The 20,933-nt window shown below is 42.9% G+C and overlaps 1 protein-coding gene across 1 annotated transcript in view; it reads right to left on the reverse strand.

The window, feature by feature from the left end:
• The window catches only part of oaz2a (ornithine decarboxylase antizyme 2a), a 29,287-nt gene extending 8,685 nt beyond the window's left edge, over window positions 1–20,602 (reverse strand). Inside the window, 3 exon segments of the mRNA XM_014124041.2 lie at window positions 11,113–11,193; window positions 11,195–11,261; window positions 20,377–20,602. Coding sequence (XP_013979516.1) covers window positions 11,113–11,193; window positions 11,195–11,261; window positions 20,377–20,486 — 258 coding nt within the window. The 5' untranslated portion in view covers window positions 20,487–20,602.
• Between the last annotated feature and the right edge of the window lie 331 nt (window positions 20,603–20,933).

The raw sequence follows: 20,933 nt of genomic DNA on the forward strand, positions 1-20,933 counted from the left end.
AGGCTATTATAATACCCTAAGCCTCAACTGTGAGAGGGTCTACTCATACAATTTAGATTAGATTGTCTTTTAGGTTCAAAAGAATCGTGTCCTCTTACATGGTAAGCCTACTGCTGGTAACTTTAGACTATATTGTGCTGGGTTTTTTTGGGGGGGGGGCACCGTTGCATTGGATGTTGGCATAAACACCATGGCAATTATGCACTCCAACGGTAATTATATGCAACATGCATCAATCCACTATAGGCCTATCTAACAATGTAATTATTACCCCAGGATCACTCCCGTAGTGCAGTTTCTCTGGACCACCGCAAGGTCGGAGTTCAGACAGGCTAGGCCTATTTTAGGAAACTTTCTGAATGGACATAGTGAGAATTAGCAAACTGATACACACACACACTTAAAAAGGACCCATCAACCAAAGCCACCTGCAGTGCATCTCACTCAGACACATAAGCAAATCAATTTCTCCAAAAACCTTGCCTTAGCTTTAAATCCTTTCTGTAGGATATCAAAAACTAGTCTGCTAAATCAATGTAGCCTATCATGTAAATTGAGGGGGAAAGTTCAAATCAAATCGTATTTGTCACATGTGCCGAATACAACAACCTTACCGTGAAATGCTTACAAGCCCTTAACCAACAACGCAGTTTTAAGGGGAAGATAGAGACAGCTGTGATATACAATGCCTTCCGAAAGTATTCACACCTATTGACTTTTTCCACATTTTGTTGTGTTACAAATTGGGATTATAATGGATTTAATTGTATTTTTTTTCTTGACGATCTACACAAAATACTCCATCAATGTGAAAGAGAAATTCGAACACTTTTAAAGAAGAATGAAAAAGAAAACACTAATATATCTTGATTAGATATACTGTAGTCAATACATGTTAGAATCACCTTTGGCAGCGATTACAGCTGTGAGTATTTTGGGGTAAGTCTCTAAGAGCTTTGCACACCTGGATTGTACAATATTTGGCCATTTACTCTTTTTTGAAACTCTTCAAGCTCGGTCAAGTTGGTTGTTGATCGTTGCTAGACAGCCATTTGAAAGTTTTGCCATAGATTTTCAAACCGGTTTAAATCAAAAACTTTAAATTAGGTCACTCAATGTTCAATGTCGTCTTGGTAAGCAACTCCTGTGTATATTTGGCCTTGTGTTTTAGGTTATTGTCCTGCTGAAAGGTGATTTGTCTCCCAGTGTCTGTTGGAAAGCAGACTGAACCAGGTTTTCCTCTAGGATTTTGCCTGTGCTAAGCTCTATTCCGTTTCTTTTTATAAAACAAAACACTCCATAGTCCTTGCAGTTGACAAGCATTCCCATTTGATGCAGCCACCACTATGCTTGAAAATATGAAGTGGTACTTAGTGATGTGTTGGATTTGCCCCAAACGACATAATGCTTTGTATTCAGGATAAAAATGTTTATTTATTAGCCAAAAACCTCTGGTCTTTGTGGTTGAATCTGTGCTTGAAATTCATTACTCGACTGAGGGACCTTTACAGATAATTGTATGTGTAGGGTACAGAGATGTGGTAATCATTCAAAAGAATCATGTTAACCCCCATTATTGCACTCAGTCCATGCAATTTGTGACTTAATCAAATGTTTACTCCTGAATGTATTTAGGCTTGCAATAACAAAGAGGTTGAATACTTATTGATTAAAGACATTTTAGCTTTACATTTTTTTTATTAATTTCAAAACATTTCTAAAACTAAAATTCAACTTTGCCATTGTGTGGTATTGTGTGTAGATCAGTGTCACAACATCTCAATTGAATCCATTTTAAATTCAGACTGTAACATAACAAAATGTGGAAAAAGTCAAAGAGTGTGAATACTTTCTAAAGGCACTGTAGGCCTAGGCTATGAAGATGAAATTGACAACCCTTAGAAAATAGAAACACATAAACGCAACCTGTCCATAGCCTATTAGCCGTTGATTAATTTAAGTGAATCAATGGGTAGTTATGTTGACACTAAGCCTGCATTTACATTTTAGTGCTTTATCTGTGACACGACTTATTGATATGGGTAACCTAAACTCCGGCGGATATTTCACTGTTCCCTTCTTGTAATTCACGCATCTCCGCTGGCAACTCTCCTATCCCTTCCCCCTCTCTCTAGCTCTTAAGCAAGTAGCCTAGGCTATACTGAAAATTATTAGCTCTGGTGTGGTGTGATCCCATTGGCTAAATTGATACATTGTCGCAATGATGCATTGCAACAACAACAACAACAACAAAAAAACAGGCAGAGAAATTCAAACATTCATTCACACAACGAACCCACAGACCTGTCAGCGGCAGACTGTCAGTGGCAGGCTATAAAGCCTTCCCTGTATTTTTCGTTGTCTTAAAAAGATTCTGATAATGTCTCCAGTCATATAAAATGTAAAAAATGTTGCCAGGCAAAGAAAGGAGAAGAAATGTCTCTCTATTTGCCATTTCTAACATAGGCATTGGAAGTCTTCCATGCAGCTCTCACGCAGTAGCGTAGGCTACATATACCTACAATAAAGCAATGTTTTGTAAAGTTTTATACACTGCTCAAAAGAATAAAGGGAACACTTAAACAACACAATGTAACTCCAAGTCAATCACACTTCTGTGAAATCAAACTGTCCACTTAGGAAGCAACACTGATTGACAATAAATTTCACATGCTGTTGTGCAAATGGAATAGACAACAGGTGGAAATGATCGGCAATTAGCAAGACACCCCCAATAAAGGAGTGGTTCTGCAGGTGGGGACCACAGACCACTTCTCAGTTCCTATGCTTCCTGGCTGATGTTTTGGTCACTTTCGAATGCTGGCGGTGCTTTCACTCTAGTGGTAGCATGAGACGGAGTCTACAACCCACACAAGTGGCTCAGGTAGTGCAGCTCATCCAGGATGGCACATCAATGCGAGCTGTGGCAAGAAGGTTTGCTGTGTCTGTCAGCGTAGTGTCCAGAGCATGGAGGCGCTACCAGGAGACAGGCCAGTACATCAGGAGACGTGGAGGAGGCCGTAGGAGGGCAACAACCCAGCAGCAGGACCGCTACCTCCGCCTTTGTGCAAGGAGGAGCAGGAGGAGCACTGCCAGAGCCCTGCAAAATGACCTCCAGCAGGCCACAAATGTGCATGTGTCTGCTCAAACGGTCAGAAACAGACTCCATGAGGGTGGTATGAGGGCCCGACGTCCACAGGTGGGGGTTGTGCTTACAGCCCAACACCGTGCAGGATGTTTAGCATTTGCCAGAGAACACCAAGATTGGCAAATTCGCCACTGGCGCCCTGTGCTCTTCACAGATGAAAGCAGGTTCACACTGAGCACGTGACAGACGTGACAGAGTCTGGAGACGCCGTGGAGAACGTTCTGCTGCCTGCAACATCCTCCAGCATGACTGGTTTGGCGATGGGTCAGTCATGGTGTGGGGTGGCATTTCTTTGGGGGGGCCGCACAGCCCTCCATGTGCTCGCCAGAGGTAGCCTGACTGCCATTAGGTACCGAGATGAGATCCTCAGACCCCTTGTGAGACCATATGCTGGTGCAGTTGGCCCTGGGTTCCTCCTAATGCAAGACAATAGCTGGAGTGTGTCAGCAGTGTGGCTGGAGTGTGTCAGCAGTTCCTGCAAGAGGAAGGCATTGATGCTATGGACTGGCCCGCTCGTTCCCCAGACCTGAATCCAATTGAGCACATCTGGGACATCATGTCTCGCTCCATCCACCAACGCCACGTTGCACCACAGACTGTCCAGGAGTTGGCGGATGCTTTAGTCCAGGTCTGGGAGGAGATCCCTCAGGAGACCATCCGCCACCTCATCAGGAGCATGCCCAGGCATTGTAGGGAGGTCATACAGGCACGTGGAGGCCACACACACTACTGAGCCTCATTTTGACATGTTTTAAGGACATTACATCAAAGTTGGATCAACCTGTAGTGTGGTTTTCCACTTTAATTTTGAGTGTGACTCCAAATCCAGACCTCCATGGGTTGATAAATTGGATTTCCATTGATTATTTTTGTGTGATTTTGTTGTCAGCACATTCAACTATGTAAAGAAAAAAGTATTTAATAAGATTATTTCTTTCATTCAGATCTAGGATGTGTTGTTTGTGTTCCATTTATTTTTTTGAGCAGTATATTTTTGTTCAGTATAGTTAAAGCAGGGCTCCCCGGCCCTGTTCCTGCAGAACGTCCTGTAGGTTTTGCCTCCAACCCTAATCTAGCACACCCGATTCTAATAATTCGCTGGGTCAGGTTAGTTATAACTGGGGGGAAAAAACTAAATCATTGTCTAAATGTCCTGGACCATAGGAAATATAATAATAGCGAAGTCCAATGTCCAGCAATAATAATGAGGGCAGCATCACAGCCATAGCCACGGAAAGTAAGGGTGCTAAAGCACCCCCTGAAAAATTGGGAATATTACAGTACCAGTCAAAAGTTTGGACACACCTACTCATTCAAGGGTCTTTCTTTATTACTATTTCTACATTGTAGAATAATAGTGAAGATATCAAACCGATGAAATAACATGTAGTAACCAAAAAAAAGTTTAATAAATCAAAATATATTTTAGATTCCTCAAAGTCGCCACCCTTTGCCTTGATGACAGCTTTGTACACTCTTGGCATTCTCTCAACCAGCTATTAGATTACTCTGCCAATGAAAAACATAATCAACATGTAGATGTTTGTAATGCGTTCATGGTGACGTCTATAATAATAACTACTTACACATCACGTGTCAGTTTATCTTTAGATAAAGCAAGGCAGGCTAGCTAACGTTAGCTAGTGAGGCAGGCTAGCTTACGTTTTTTGCTAACATTAGCATAGTTCGCTAGCTAGAGAACTAGCTAGCTAGCTAGCTAGCTACCTCGTTACAACAGGTCGTAGCTCATACAAGTTTGTGTATTGTCATTTTGGTTGTGAAGTGCAATTTCAAAAAATGTTGTCCTTTCTTTATAACAAAATGCAATTGACCACTTGGCTGTCTACTGTATCAACTTGTCACAGGCCCTCCCAGTCAACACCACCTCATAAGATGAGGAAGTACATTGTTTATAAGGATTGCCTGCTGCAGTTGTTCGAAAGATGTCCAGTTTGCAGCCAAACATGCAACATAGAGAAGACCAGCGAGGGGACCCTCAGCATTACACAGACATGGCCTCACTGTGAGCATTCCTATAAATGGAACGGGGAGGACACTTGAACCAGATTAGTGACATCTGACCTTGTCAAAACAGTTTCGAGTTTTGTCCCAATTCACCTTCATAACCTAGGCTGGTGGAATCAGCCTGATTGCTGTGTTTTACCATTCCATTTCACTTCACATACCATGATATCTGAAGTGAAATAGAAAGGTGAATGCAGCGATCAGGTTGGTTGCACCATGCTAATCATAACCACCATTGATAATGTAATCAGTGCTTTGTGTGTGTGTTTTTGTGTGACCGACCAGTATCTTTGATGAAGGGCCAGGAGCCGATCTATACTGCCATGCCCATCAATGGGGCCCTGGCAAAGACCTCACCTCTTGCCTGCTCGGTCGCCGATGGGGAGACCAGAATTAGGTAGGTTTAGTCTGACCTGTTCAACATAGTATATGTTTGTCAGATATCACCTATCCTAACTGCCATCGGTAATTGAACAGTGACTGTGAATGTGTTCATAGATGCATCTATGGAGCCGGCACTTGGAGACTTGCAAGATGATGTGATGGAGTCCTGACAGGCTTGATTCTGACGTCTCTGAATGGAGAGAGACCTGGCACTTAACACATCCACAATGTGGGACTGAAGGTGATTACTAATAAAACATTACAGCAGAAATGTCTAGTATTTGCAACACCCTTTTCATTATTTTAATTCCATTGGAGACACCAGTTAGTCCTCTCACTCAAACCCTGTCATTTTTTTGTCTTGTTTCACCTACCACACATTTTCCAGGAATATCCGTATAATGTTCCTGAATGTATCCAGAGTATTTTCAGATTTCGTTGCCGTGAAAAGTACAGTAAATGTAAAATTCACATCAAGCGTAATGTTTGGATTCATTCTTGCGTCAGGTGAACTGTCGTGTCCTCATCTTTGGTCTAATCATTTTCCCATCATCTCGAAACTGTTCCCTTGCAATTGCTTCCATGCTTATCCATATGCTTTTCATATTTCTTCCTGTAAGAAACATTTCAATTTAGCCCTATCCATATATGCCAATTCCCATGAGTGTAAAGGGTTAAGGAAAATGTTTTTATTTGTATGTTTAGCTCACATAATACTATGTAAAAGTATTGCTTCAAGACAGTGTTTCCTGTCAGTCATCTAGTGTATATATATACAACAACAACAACAACAAAAATCACTGGGTAAAACTAATTTCAGCATCAGTCAATTCAGAAATTGAACTGGACACAGTATCCAATACGACCCCACCTCTGTTTTTGTTATTAAATGTGTTTAATGTTGACCCCCCACCTCTCTTTCTCTCTTCTCATTGGTGGTACCTAATAAAAACAGTGGGTAACAGTAGAGCTGCGAGCCTTCTGCTGTCAATGAAAGGGCTCTTTCTTTCATACGCGAGGCAAGGATGTTGATATCACAGGTGTGACTGATCTGTTTAAGCCTAACCCTCTTAGCCCACTCTGAGACAGTCACATGTCTGGGGCAAGGACACACCTGTGTGTGCAAGTGTGTGCAAAGAGAAGGAGGGTAGAGCAGATTCAGGTGCTGCTCTTAAATGCAAGTAAAACTAAATGCATGCTCTTCAACCGATCGCTGCCCGCACACGCCCGTCTAGCATCACTACTCTGGACGGTCTGACTTAGAATATGTGGACAACTATAAATACCTAGGTGTCTGGTTAGACTGTAAACTCTCCTTCCAGACACATTAAACATCTCCAATCCAAAATTAAATCTAGAATCGGCTTCCTATTTCGCAACAAAGCATCCTTCACTCATGCTGCCAAACATACCCTCGTAAAAAACTGACCATCCTACCGATCCTCGACTTCGGCGATGTCATTTACAAAATAGCCTCCAACACTCTACTCAACAAATTGGATGCATTCTATCACAGTGCCATCCGTTTTGTCACCAAAGCCCCATATACTACCCACCACTGCGATCTGTATGCTCTCGTTGGCTGGCCCTTGCTTCATACTCGTCGCCAAACCCACTGGCTCCAGGTCATCTACAAGTCTCTGCTAGGTAAAGCCCCACCCTCTCAGCTCACTGGTCACCATCGTAGCACGCGCTCCAGCAGGTCTATCTCACTGGTCATCCCCAAAGCCAATTCTTCCTTTGGCCGCCTCTCCTTCCAGTTCTCTGCTGCCAATGACTGGAACGAAGTGCAAAAATCTCTGAAGCTGGAGACTCTTACCTCCCTCACTAGCTTTAAGCACCAGCTGTCAGAGCAGCTCACAGATCACTGCACCTATACATAGCTCATCTGTAAATAGCCCATCCAATCTACCTCATCCCCATACTGTATTTATTTATCTATCTTGGTCCTTTGCACTCCAGTGTCTCTACTTGCACATTCATCTTCTGCACATCCTACCATTCCAGTGTTTAATTGCTTTATTGTAATTACTTCGCCACCATGGCCCATTTATTGCCTTACCTCTCTTATTCTACCTCATTTACACATGCTGTATATAGATTTTTCTACTGTATTATTGATTGTATGTTTGTTAATTCCATGTGTAACTCTGTGTTGTTGTATGTGTCGAACTGCTTTGCTTTATCTTGGCCAGGTCGCAGTTGCAAATGAGAACTTGTTCTCAACTAGCCTACTTGGTTAAATAAAGGTGAAAAAAATAAAATTATAATAAATAAAGGTGCGAATACACTTGCAAAGAGACTCAAATATGTGTGCTCGGGGCCTCCCGAGTGGCGCAGTGGTCTAAGACACTGCGTCGCAGTGCTAGCTGTGCCACTAGAGATCCTGGTTCGAGTCCAGGCTCTGTCGCAGCCAGCAGCCAGCCAGCTGCGACCGGGAGACCCATGGGGCGGCGCACAATTGGCCCAGCGTCATCCGGGTTAGGGGAGGGTTTGGCCGGCAGGGATATTCTTGTCCCATCGTGTTCTAGCGACTCCTGTGGTGGGCCGGGCTCAATGCACGCTGACACGGTCGCCAGGTGTACGCTGTTTCCTCCGACACATTGGTGTGGCTGGCTTCGGGGTTAAGAGGGCATTGTGTCAAGAAGCAGTGCGGCTTGGCTGGGTTGTGTTTCGGAGGACGCACGGCTCTCGACTGTCACCTCTCCCGAATCCGTACGGGAGTTGCAGCGATGAGACAAGACTGTAACTACCAATTGGATACCACGAAATTGGGGAGAAAAAGGGGTAAAAGTAAAAAATAAATATATAAAATGTGTGTGTTCAGCATCCACGGTAGCACAGATGGGAATTAAAAACCCAAAGGATATTGTGGTAGAGAGCTTCAAGTTCCTCGGTGTTCAAATCACTAAGGACGTATCATGGTCCAAACAAACCTACACAGTCGTGAAGAGGGCACTACAACACCTCTTCCCCCTCAGGAGACTAAAAGATTTTGCATGAGCCCTCAGATCCTCAAAAAGTTCTAAAGCTGCACCATTGAGAGCATCTTTACTGGCTGCATCACAGCTTGGTATGGCAACTGCTTGGCATCTGACCGTAAGGCGCTACAGAGGGTAGTGCGTATGGCCCAGTACATCACTGGGGCTGAGCTCCCTGCCATCCAGGACCTCTATACCAGGCTGTCAGAGGAAGGCCCAAACAATTGTCAGACTCCAGCCACCAAAGTCAGACTGTTCTTTCTGCTCCCGCACGGCAATCGGTACCAGATCGCCAAGTCTGGGACCAAAAGGCTCCTGAACAGCTTCTACCCCCAAGCCATAAGACTGCTGAACAGTTAGTCAAATCACAGATAGACACACTTTCACACACACGCTGCTGCTACTCTGTTTATTGTCTATCCTGATTGCCTAGTCACTTTAACCTCTACTTACATGTACATACAGTGCATTCGGAAAAGTATTGAGACCGCTTGACTTTTTCCACATTTTGTTACCTTACAGCCTTATTCTAAAATGGATACAATAAAACATTTTCCTCATCAATCTACACACAATACCCCATAATGGCAAAGTGAAAACGGTTTTTTGAAATTTTAGCACATTTATAAAAAGACAGAAATACCTTATTTACATAAGTATTCAGAGCCTTTGTTATGAAACTCAAAATTGAGCTCAGGTGCATCCTGTTTCCATTGATAATCTTTGAGATGTTTCTACAACTTGAGAGGAGTCCATCTGTGGTAAATTAAATCGATTAGACATGATTTGTAAAAGCACACACCTGTCTATATAAGGCCCCACAGTTGACAGTGCATGTCCGTAGAGCTCCAAGACAGGACTGTGTAGAGGCACAGATCTGGGGAAGGGTATCAAAACATTTCTGCAGCATTGAAGGTCCCCAAGAACACAGTGGCCTCCATCATTCTTAAATGGAAGATGTTTGGAACCACCAAGACTCTTCTTAGAGCTGTCCACCCGGCCAAACTGAGCAATTGGGGGAGAAGGGCCTTGGTCAGGGATGTGACCAAGAACCCAATGGACACACTGACAAAGCTCTAGAGTTCCTCTGTGGAGATGGGAGAACCTTCCAGAAGGACAACCATCTTTGCAGCACTCCACCAATCAGGCCTTTATGGTAGAATGGCCAGACGGAAGCCATTCCTCAGTAAAAGGCACATGACAGCCCGCTTACACTCTCAGACCATGAGAAACAAGATTCTCTGGTCTGATGAAACCAAGATTGAACTCTTTGGCCTGAATGCCAAGCGTCACATCTGGAGGAAACCTGGCACCATCGCTACAGTGAAGCATGATGGTGGCAGCATCATGCTGTCACAATGTTTTTCAGCGGCAGGGACTGGGAGACTAGTCTGGATCGAGGGAAAGATGAACGGAGCAAAGTACAGAGATATCCTTGATGAAAACCTGGCCCAGAGCGCTCAAGACCTCAGACTGGGGTGAAGGTTCACCTACTAACAGGATAACAACCCTAAGCACACAGACAAGACAACACAGGAGTAGCTTCGGGACAATTATTAGAGCCCAGACTTGAACCCGATCTAACATCTCTGAAGAGACCTGAAAATAGCTGTGCAGCGACGCTCCCATCCAACCTGACCGAGCTTGAGAGGATCTGCAGAGAAGAATGGTAGAAACTCTCCAAATACAGGTCTGCCAAGCTTGTAGCATCATAGCCAAGAAGACTTGAGGCTGTAATCGCTGCCAAAGGCGCTTCAACAAATTACTGAGTAAAGGGTCTGAATACTTATGCAAATGTAATATTTACATTTTTCAGAAGAACAGTTTTTGCTTTGTCATTATGGAGTATTGTGTGTAGATTGATTTTAGAATAAGGCTGTAACCTAACAAAATGTGGAAAAAGTCAAGGGGTCTGAATACTTTCCGAATGCACTGTATTACCTCAATTACTTACACATTGACTCTGTACCAGTAGTCCTTGTATATAGTCTCATTATTGTTATTTTATTGTGTTACTATTTTTTTTATTGTACTTTTTACTCTGCATTGTTGGGAATATTTCACTAAATGTCTACACCTTTTGTATTTGGCGTATGTGACAAATAACATTTGATTTGACTTGATATTATGATATTAGCTCTTGGACAATGCACACTTTCTAGATCACCATGTATAGAGTCTATGGTTGATAAACTATCTCAGTTATTTTGACTGCCTCTGTTCAAACCATATATGGTTTCAATATTGTCAGCCAGAGCTATAGATCAGCAGCATTTTCATGTACCATAATTGTACATAAGACACCTTGTTATCAGGTTATTACTTTGACAGTACACTGTGTACATTAGAAATGCTGACATGGGGTGATCAGGGCAAAATAGGAAGTGCATGTAGGATTCCTGTGTTGTCTCAGCATAAAGAGCATAAACCATTCAATGATATTCAGCTTTTCAAGGGATCCATTTGAGCAAGGCGAGGCTCAGACTCGTTTATCATGATCACTTAAGGAGTATTTACGGGTTGATGTGATTTGTTGATCAGTGACTGCAATGAAGTTGCCTCTGGGGTTCTCACCTTGTGTAGTAACAGGCCGAGAGAGTGATCCCTGCCAGTCCCTCGCCCACCCGGGATCTTCAAGTGTGGGTGAGGGGCATCAGGAGCACCACAGAGGCCCCGGAGCCTGGTGCCTGGAGCAGTGGAACCTGGAGCCCACTAACAAAGAACTGTAGAGAGGGGATGGAAGGAAAAGAGAGAGAGAGAGAGAGAGAGAGAGAGAGAGAGAGAGAGAGAGAGATGAATGACCATGCCACAGGATTCATGAAAGAGACATGAAAAGCAGGAGCACTTGACTGATTGACCATTCAGGTTCAGGTTTAGATTTGTCGGTTTTTGGAGATTTGGGGCAAGGTTTGGGATATATATGATTTGCCTAGTCTCATTCACCAGCCTTGTGTCTGTTGGCAGCTATTAACTTGATAAAATGTTGGCGGAGATACTATTTCCGTAAAACCAGTGTTTCAACATAGGACCAGGATCAATAAGTAGTTAAAAGGGCCCAGGGTATTTAATCTTCTTTCCTAGAGGTACCAGTTCTGTCTCAAATTGCACCCTATTCCCTACATAGTGCACTAGTTTTGACCAGAGCCCTATGGATCCTGGTCAAAAGTAGCATACTATACAGGGAATAAGGTGCCATTTGGGATGCAGCCACCGTTACAATAACACTAAGTGGTGCACTGCCATGTCATAAAGTCACCGGGACACTACTCAACCCACATACCTCCCGTTGCTACTCTACTTGGACATTTATGATTTTAATACACTTAATGGAAGTGGATGGCTAATGGGAACCAAGTGCCCAAGTAATAAAAGTGCCCAGTTTGCATTAGATTGATGTCTTTCTTTGGTTGTGTTCAATTTGCCAGCTTGTTGCGTCACTGGCACTATGACAGTCCTACATTAGTTTTAATCAAGTGCTGTTCCACAAATACCACCAAATAACAGCACCTCAGTAACAACACCTCTTTGCTCCTGCCTATGCCAAAGGCAAAGTAATATAGTTAGGTTTTGAGAAGTCGCAGTGTGCCATCTGCACTGCTTCTAAACTCGGCAACCTCAACCTTCATTGAGGCAGGCGATGTCATAGAGAACAAATTGACTTTTACAATAACAACCTGCTGAAGTTAAGTGTTAGCTCTGCCTCTGTCAATGCCCGCCCCCTCTGTGTTATTCATGGTTCACCTCACTGCAGTCCTTGGCTGGAACAGCTTGCCCTATTTTCCCCGAGTCATGTCTAATCAGGGCCGGAAGAATAGTGCATTATACCATGACATGCTGTGCTGTGGCCAGTACTTGTCATTGTCTGCTCTCATAAGACGTCTCGTAAACATCCCATAAGACTAAAGCAGCCGCCAAGCCTCTTATCAGACGCAGGTAGTACTGAATGTACAAAATCAGTGGCCTTCACCTTGAGCTTTAAGGCAGGCTGAAGAGGCATGGCTGGTTTTAACTTTCTCTGGGGCAGACAAGTAAACAAGTCTGTGTAAACAACTCTTTGGCCTCAGGGCCCTTCGACTAGTAATAAATAATACTAACCCAGCCTAAACCATAAACAAGGTAAATAATCAAAATGTCAGGGGTGGCCAACTCTGGTCTCCGGTCCTGAAAATATTGTTATGGAACAAATGTGCGCACACACTGTAGCTCTTCAGGAAGGGGGTTGTCTATGCTACCCATTGTTGCAATATGGGAATTTATTTTCAAAGCTATGAAATTATCAGCACTTAAATCAAAAAAAGTCACACTACACTGTGGTTTGACTTGAGAGGCAGCAGAGGAACTACTGTGATGTGAAGAGAAAGGATCTGGCTTGTTTGTGATGCATGCCTTTCCACCACAACGGCATGATCTGTAAACACCTCTGCAAATAGCCTCGTCGGGGCCCAGGAACACACATCTTGGTCGTTTGGAGTTACGGGGCCTAGTTTCAGGCCAGTAGTAAAAATAGCCCGATGCTCCCGAGGGGGCTTACAAAAACATTGCATGGGCCAGTATTACCATTAAGAAAACGTGCCGCCACACATTTGACAGGCAGCATTTTAATTTACCAGAAATTAACCGGACCCATACGCATTGGGTGCATAACCCGATTAGGGCATCCAACCACAGTGCTCAGAATGACAAATCACATTTAGATTATGGTAGTTCATCTTAACAGACCATGCAAGTCGAGGACGCAACAACATGGGTCCTTCTTACCGAATTCCGATGTGTACTTTGAAGATTTTAGAATAATGCCCCATTCACATTAACCATAAGTAGTCCACTACATTGCCACAGAGGTAATTCATTTGAATGGGGACCGTGCACAACGGAGTGGAATCACAACGCCCCCTTACGGTTGAAGGCTCAGTTCATCAGTCCGTCGAAGAACAGGAAGTTGCCAAACCACTGAAGAAGATGAAAATGTGGTTTTGGACGATGGATTTATGGGATAGCTAGCAACTTGTAAACAATTACACATTCCTTCCTGTATGTGAGTACTATATTAATAGTATGTTAAATAATACATATTTACTGTTATGCCAATTATACTTCATGACTGTTGCCTCCCGTTTTAGTTTGTGATGGTAATGGCGTTAGTTTTTTAAAAGAATTATTAGGTGGAGGTCGCTAGCTACAGTATAGCCTAGATCTTAGCTAGCTAGCTGCTCTGTAAGCTAGCTTGACTTGCTATAAAGTTATAGAAACAAGTTCAGGAAAAAGTAAACAAAACATGTTTTATTATCAACTGAAACAATATGTTTCCACCTGTCTTGAATAAAAAGGTCCTATTTGACAATCTCACAAAATAAATTCGATCCCTGACAAGACACTAGGCTCTCCATCTTATCTTGCATTGTGAAAACGTCCTTAAACTCTCCCTCCAGTAGCTGAACAAGATTGCATGAAGATGACGTATGGCATAATGAAACCCGTTACGATGTAAATGAGGCATAACTGTCCACATTTACTTTTCCTCAGCCAACAAGACAAGTAACAAACAGCAAAATCACTAGCCTATGTCAATCTACTATACCCCAAAGTAGAAAAGTTGACCTATTCTATTGGTCACCCTGTAGATAAAGAAATAGCCTATTCCTAACAGACTGTGGGACGATAGATTCGAAATTCATACAACCAGTAGGCCTGGGCTACATAAAACAACTTTAAAAGGCAATGAGGCAGATGCAACAGATTAGAATGTTTAGCTTTAAATGTTGATAAACTATTATTTCTTCACATTGTAAGCGCAGCAATGCGCACAAGGCAGTAGGCTACGCGAAAATGTTCATTCCATGATGCAATTAGCATAAAAACACTGTTGTCAAAAGTACACCGCACATGGGAGCGGTTCCATGTGACCAAGATGAAAATACCCATTCGAAATTTAGAAAGAGGGCAGATCTAAAGATGCAACGCGATTTAGAATTGTTGCGCAATGATTGGGTTTATAAAAGCACGTTTCACTCCAGCAGCAATGAAAGAGCTGTTTGAGGAGCTGAAGTAGCAGATGTTCTGCTGCCAATTTAATTCCACAGAAGTATGCAAATTAACCACATAATGTATTTCCATCGACTGGTATTTCCATTGATTAATAGGCAAAAAAAAAAAAATTCGCAATGGGTTTTTTGTCCTTTTCCCGGACAATTGGCCGTTGTGAATTTTATTCATCGGCTTTAAAAAAAAAAAAAAAGATATCGGCCAAAAGCCGGCTATTACTGGCTAACTGAAACCCTGGCATGGGGTCACATTCACTCTGGGGAGTGTCTGTATGTCTCGCCCGCAGCCAGTGTGGACTGGTGGTTAGCCACGTAAGTTCAGAGGCTTTTCAAATAAATTATTATTTGTCACATGCGCCGAATACAATGGGTGTAGACTTTACGGTGAAATGCTTGCTTACGAGCCCTTCCCAATGATGCAGAGTTAAACACCCTCTGTAGTGCTTTACGGTCGAGGGCGGTGCATTTACCATACCAGGTGGTGATGCAGCCAGTCAAGATGCTATCTATGGTGCAGCTGTAGAACTTTGAGGATTCAAGGGCCCATGACAAATCTTTTCAGCCTCCTGAGAGCATCTTCTCGTGTCCTCTTCACGACTGTTTGGGTGTGTGTGGACCATGTTAAGCCCTTAGTGATATGGACGCCAAGGAACTTGAAGCGCTTGACCCGCTACACTACAGCCCTGTCGATGTGGATGGTGGCGTGCTCTCCCCTCTTTCTCCTGTAATCCACGATCAGCTCCTTGGTCTTACTGATGTTGAGGAAGAGGCTGTTGTCCTGGCACCACTCTGCCAAGTCTCTGACCTCCTCCCTGTAGGCTGTCTCATTGCTGTCGGTGATCAGGCCTACCACCTCTGTGGCGACAAAAAATGACAGCAAAATTGAGGATGGTGTTGGAGTTGTGCGTGGCCACGCAATTGTGGGTGAACAAGTACAGGACGGGACTAAGCACACACACCTGAGGGGCCTCTGTTGAGGATCAGCGTGGCAGTGGTGTTGTTGCCTACCCTCACCACCTGTGACCGGCCCATCAGGAAGTCCAGGATCCAGTTGCAGTGGGAGGTGTTCAGTCCCAGGGTCCCGAGCTTGGCGACGAGCTTGGAGGGGACTATGGTGTTGAAGGTTGAACTGTAGTCTATGAACAGCATTCTCACATAGTTATTTCCCCTCTTGTCCAGGTGGGAGAGGGAAGTATGAAGTGCAATTGAAATTTTATCATCTGTGGCTTTGTTGGGGCGGTATGAGACTTGGAGTGGGTCCAGGGTGTCTGGGATGATGGTGTCATGACCAGCCTTTCAAAGCACTTCAATTACAGATGATAGTCATTGAGGCAGGTTACCATTGAGTTCTTGGGAACAGGGACAATGTCGTTCAGCCTGAAACATGTTTGTATTATAGACTGGGACAAGGAGAGATTGAAAACGTCTGTGAAGACACTTGCCAGCTGGTCTGTGCATGCTCTGAGAACGCGCCCTCGTATTCCGTCTGGCTCGGCTGCCTTACGAGTGTTAACCTGTTAAAAAGTTTGACCTACATCGGCCCCAGAGAGCGAGATCACACAGTCATCTGGAACAACAGGGGCTTTCATACAAGACTGTGTTGTTTTCCTCTAAGTGAGCATAAAAGGCATTTTGCTCATTTGGAAGTTCTTCGTCACTCACGGGTGGGTTTCGCATTTTAGTCTGTTTATTGTCTGCAAGCCCTGCCACATACAACGAGCATCGGAGCCGGTGTAAATAGGATTCCACTTCCTATGTTGTTTTTCATTTTTTATGTCTCGGAGTTCATAGTTTCCTTTTATGTGTCCATATCTGTGTCCCGTTCCTTGTAAGCGGTAGCTCTAGCCTAGTGCGTAAATGTATTGATGAAGTCCGTGACGGATGTGTAAACTCCTCAATGCTATCAGATGAATCCCAGAACATATCCCAGGCTTGTACTAGCAAAACAGTCTTGTAACCTCGCGTCTGCTTCATCAGACCACGTCCGTATTGAGCATGTCACTGGTACTTCCTGTTTGAGCTTTTGTTTGTAAGCAGGAACCAGGAGGATAGTCATGGTCTGATTTACTGAAGGGAGGGCGAGGGAGGGCCTTCTATGTGTTTCTGTGGGTAGAATAAAAATGGTCTAGCGTTTTAGCGCCCCTATTGGCACAGGAGACGTGTTGGTAGAAGTGAGGTAGAACGGTTTTAAGTCTCCCCTCGTTAAAGTCTCCGCCCACCAGAAATGATGCCTCTGGGTGTGCGGTTTTTTGTTTGTTTATAGCCCCATACAGTTTGTAATTCAATCAAAAGTGGTTTCTAGGAGTTACCTTGGAAAGGCTTTGAGAGAGCATTATCTACCAGTTGCTGTTCTTATAGTTGATTTAGTTAATAAAAAAATGTAATAGTTAATCTATTGATTATATTATTTCAAATGTGCAGCGCAAAATCTAGCAGTGCAAAAAATTATGCTCTTTGGTCGAATCCTGGAAACTCCTAGTAGGTGACTTGCATTGATTTATTTGTTGTCACTAGCCACATGATTACTCAATGTGTCACGAGATGACGAGAACATTCCAACAGTTTCAGGAGGGTCACAGCTCCTAAAAAGTTTTGAACCAGCTCAGCATTCTTAGTTGTGCTAACACTTTCTCGGGCACATTCCATTGTTACATTTTATACATTTACCAGACACTCTTATCCAGAGTGACTTACAGTAGTTAGTGCAGGTTTTGTTTTTACTTTTTTGTACTGGTCCCCCATGGGAATCAAACCCACAACCCTGCCGTTGCAAGCGCAATGTTCTGCCAACTTCCTAAGGAGGTTACAGTTAGGGTTAAATAATGGTGGCACTGCTAATAAAATGCTGAGAACCAGCACCTTTTTCCATTCCCTTATATAGGAAAGCGCCTGTCCTTGCACAGAATGCCAGCTTGTTTTGAAAGGCAACACTCTCACCCTCTGACATTCAGACCCCCCCCCAGTGCCAAAGGGCGCTAGGCTAAATAACCACAGTCACAAGTTGAAAAACTAACAACAACCACTGCACCCTAGTATAAACATTATTCAAGTCTTGCAGCAGTGACCTAGCTTGCACCGTACTGTATTAACATACTGGTGAGGTATTAATCATATCTGTGTTGCAGGCACAGCACTGGGACACAAGGATATAAGTGCGTCATGCACCATGTATTCTCCCAGGACTTGTGTTAGGAGAGTGTGAGAGAGTGGTTGTATAATCACTGGAACCCAGGCAAGCATACCAAACTCTGCATTAGGGTTTAATATAGAGTACACTGCAGTGCAATGAGAGAGTACTGTATGGAAGGTCGATAAATAATAGGGTCTGAAGGTGATAGGTAAATCCAAAACCCATAGTGCTTTTTGTCTGGTCAGGGTGTTTTCGATTATTTCAAATATCATGAGTTCTGCAATTATTAATAAAACTGGTTTCTTCAGTCCATTTCTCTTGGTGCTGCAGTTGTTTGAGTTTCAACCTTTGGCAGCCTGATTTTAGTTAATTATTCCTTTGAATCCAAAGCCATTATCTATGTTTGCCCTGGTGACTGGTTAAGAGTTTTGTGTGGCACAAGTCCAAGGAACACAAGGCTCCAAAACAGGATACTATTCCTCGCAAGTCTTCCAGGAAAGCGCTAACAGACTAGCTCCGAGAGTTGGTGGCCAAACCACCTCTTACTAGCCAGTTAATCTATGGGTCAAACCTGAGCTGCTCCAAATATTTTATGACTAGTTTTATACAATTTAAGTTAGTCAACAATATACTATTAACCATACTATTAACCATTGACCTACTGGATAAATAAATCCTTGCCTACATAGCAAACCAAAAGTTCCCATGAGCTTGATGGGTAAGATTTAGAGCTGTACAGTATAAGTGTGAATGTAGGTTCTCGTTTCTAAAAAACCCAGGATACCAAACTGAGAAGTTCTGGTAATTCGAGCTGCGTGTGCTCATTGGAGACCACCATGTGTACCCTGTCCCGATCCCCTTTCCACTCTTGACTTGGCTTAGGTCAAGAGTATCATGACCACAGTAAATGTCACCTGACAGCCAGAACCTACTACTTACAAACATGTTTATATGAAGTTTGTCTTAACCTACAGTACTGTATCAAGTTGCATTCAGGATGCCATTTTAGGACAGAACAGCGCATCACAAGGTGATCCCTTGAGGAGATCAGTGTACTGTACAGCATGTCATAGCCTCATCTGATCTATTCAAAGTGTTCCCCTATCATCCATAGAAATTAGTCGCATTAGACTAGAAAGAAAATCGTACTGTTAAACAGATCCATAGCATCCCACACAGGTTTCCACTGGTGCTTTAGCCACAAGCTAATATAATCTAGTCCAAGCCCATTGGGGGCTCGGCTGGTTGTGTAATAGTGTGTGTCTGTGTGATGTAGGGCAGCTGATGCCTTCTGCTGACAGGGACATAAGCTAGCACGCTAGTGAATGGACCCTGCGCTTGCCACCACACATGTAAAACATAAATGCACATGCATGCATAGTACACGCACATACTATGTTGTCAATGTAATATTCAATGTAGGCTATTTTGATATTCTTAGCTTCTGCATATCATGTAATGCATACTTTTATGAGACAGGCTGGTGGTATATGATGATGGAATACTGCTGTGGACATTGACACTCATTCTTCAAAAGGCAGTACTGTGTTTACCAAGATTGAGTGATAGGCTATAAACGACTCTCCTGATGGAACATGGAAGAAGATTCTGAAGATGATAGCATTGTGGATGCATCACGTCATTATATAGGCTAGTCTAGGAGGCTACTGTTGCTCTGCTGCTTCGACTACAGCTAAGCAACCCTGTCCTTTGACGCAAAGCTGATTTTCGATGAAAGCAAAAAAATCTAAGTAGGTCTAGGCATGGGGGTGATATCAGGTCATAGGTAGGCATGGCACCTGGACAGATTATGGCAACAATAGCCTAATAATAAGAGGTGCATCTATATTTTTCCGTATTAACATCTCATTTATATTAAAGGGATACTAACCCTATTGATTTGACTTTCTAATAAAATATGCGATATTAGTGCGACATTTGGGCATCAAGAAAATAGGTTACATTCACTGACACTGCACAAAATGAAATGTCCCGTGCGCAGAAAGTACAAGGCGGAAATGTTTTTGGTAATTCGATCCATCTTCTACGCTGTATGAAAACAACTTCGTAGGACAATTGTTGTAGACTTAGGGGTAAGCATTATAAAAAAAATATTAAGTATAGGCTAATTAAATTATTGTTGGAGCAATTAAATGCAAATGCATAGTGCGCAATAGGGTCATTGTTGAATACATTGATACAAAATTGCCTATAACCAATAACAAACAATATGTGGTCTAGGTTATGCATGTAGGCGTACAAATGCTATTAGGACATGTTACATTATATGGGCCTAGTATGTGACATCGATACTATTCTATTAGTGTTCATAAATAGGATCGAAAATTCACATGCATAATGCTACTGTAAATTAATCTAATCACAAACCTAAAGCAAATCATGAATACATCAGCTGTAATTGATAACCTACAGACAGGAATTACAGCCAAATATTCAGTGTTATTATCACAACATGAAATATCTGGTTATTATTGTGTTATTCTGAAAAGTTAAAGGGTGGAAAACTAATGCATTTAAATATTCGTAATCATTTAAATATTCATAATCAATGGTCAGTTTAGCAAATCAATGAAAAAAAAAGATTAGGAAAATAAATATCTATAATTGTAGAAATGTATTCGCAAAATCGTGTAAGACATTGCCTACCTTTCCTCGGTATTCAGCATGATACCCTCGAGGAAATCGAAAACTTTATGTCCTTTTTGACAACCAAAGCAATGACTATTTAACAGAAGCTCCACGGAGAAGTGCACCATCCGTAAAAAAACGGAATTAGAGTTAACTCCGGCGCGGTTCTAGCTATATAATATGAGGCTTCAATTCGCAAAAGAAATAGCCGTAGACGCCTCTGCATCGACTATAGTGTTGATGCTGGAAAGGGGCTATTTATATGCCCGTCCGACACGACCATTGGAATCATGGGTAATTCAAAGCAGGAAGCAATGTACTAGCTATTGACCGATTGGGTAAAGACAGTACAGTATGAAGATACGCAGAAACAGCTTCTCCAATAGAAATCCCCGATCACGTATGTAGACGATGTCATGGCAACGTTGGCTAGCTAAACTCATGCGCAGAAACACGTAATCGTCTAACGTTCGTCTTGTGCCAAACTGCGCATGTGCAGACCGTCAAACCAACGGCACTCTTAGCATATAAAGTTGTTTTTGACGAAAATTAAAACGTGTAGGTTTGTAAATTCC

Source organism: Salmo salar, chromosome ssa10 (assembly GCF_905237065.1).
Source record: "Salmo salar chromosome ssa10, Ssal_v3.1, whole genome shotgun sequence".
NCBI classification, from domain to species: Eukaryota; Metazoa; Chordata; class Actinopteri; order Salmoniformes; family Salmonidae; genus Salmo; species Salmo salar.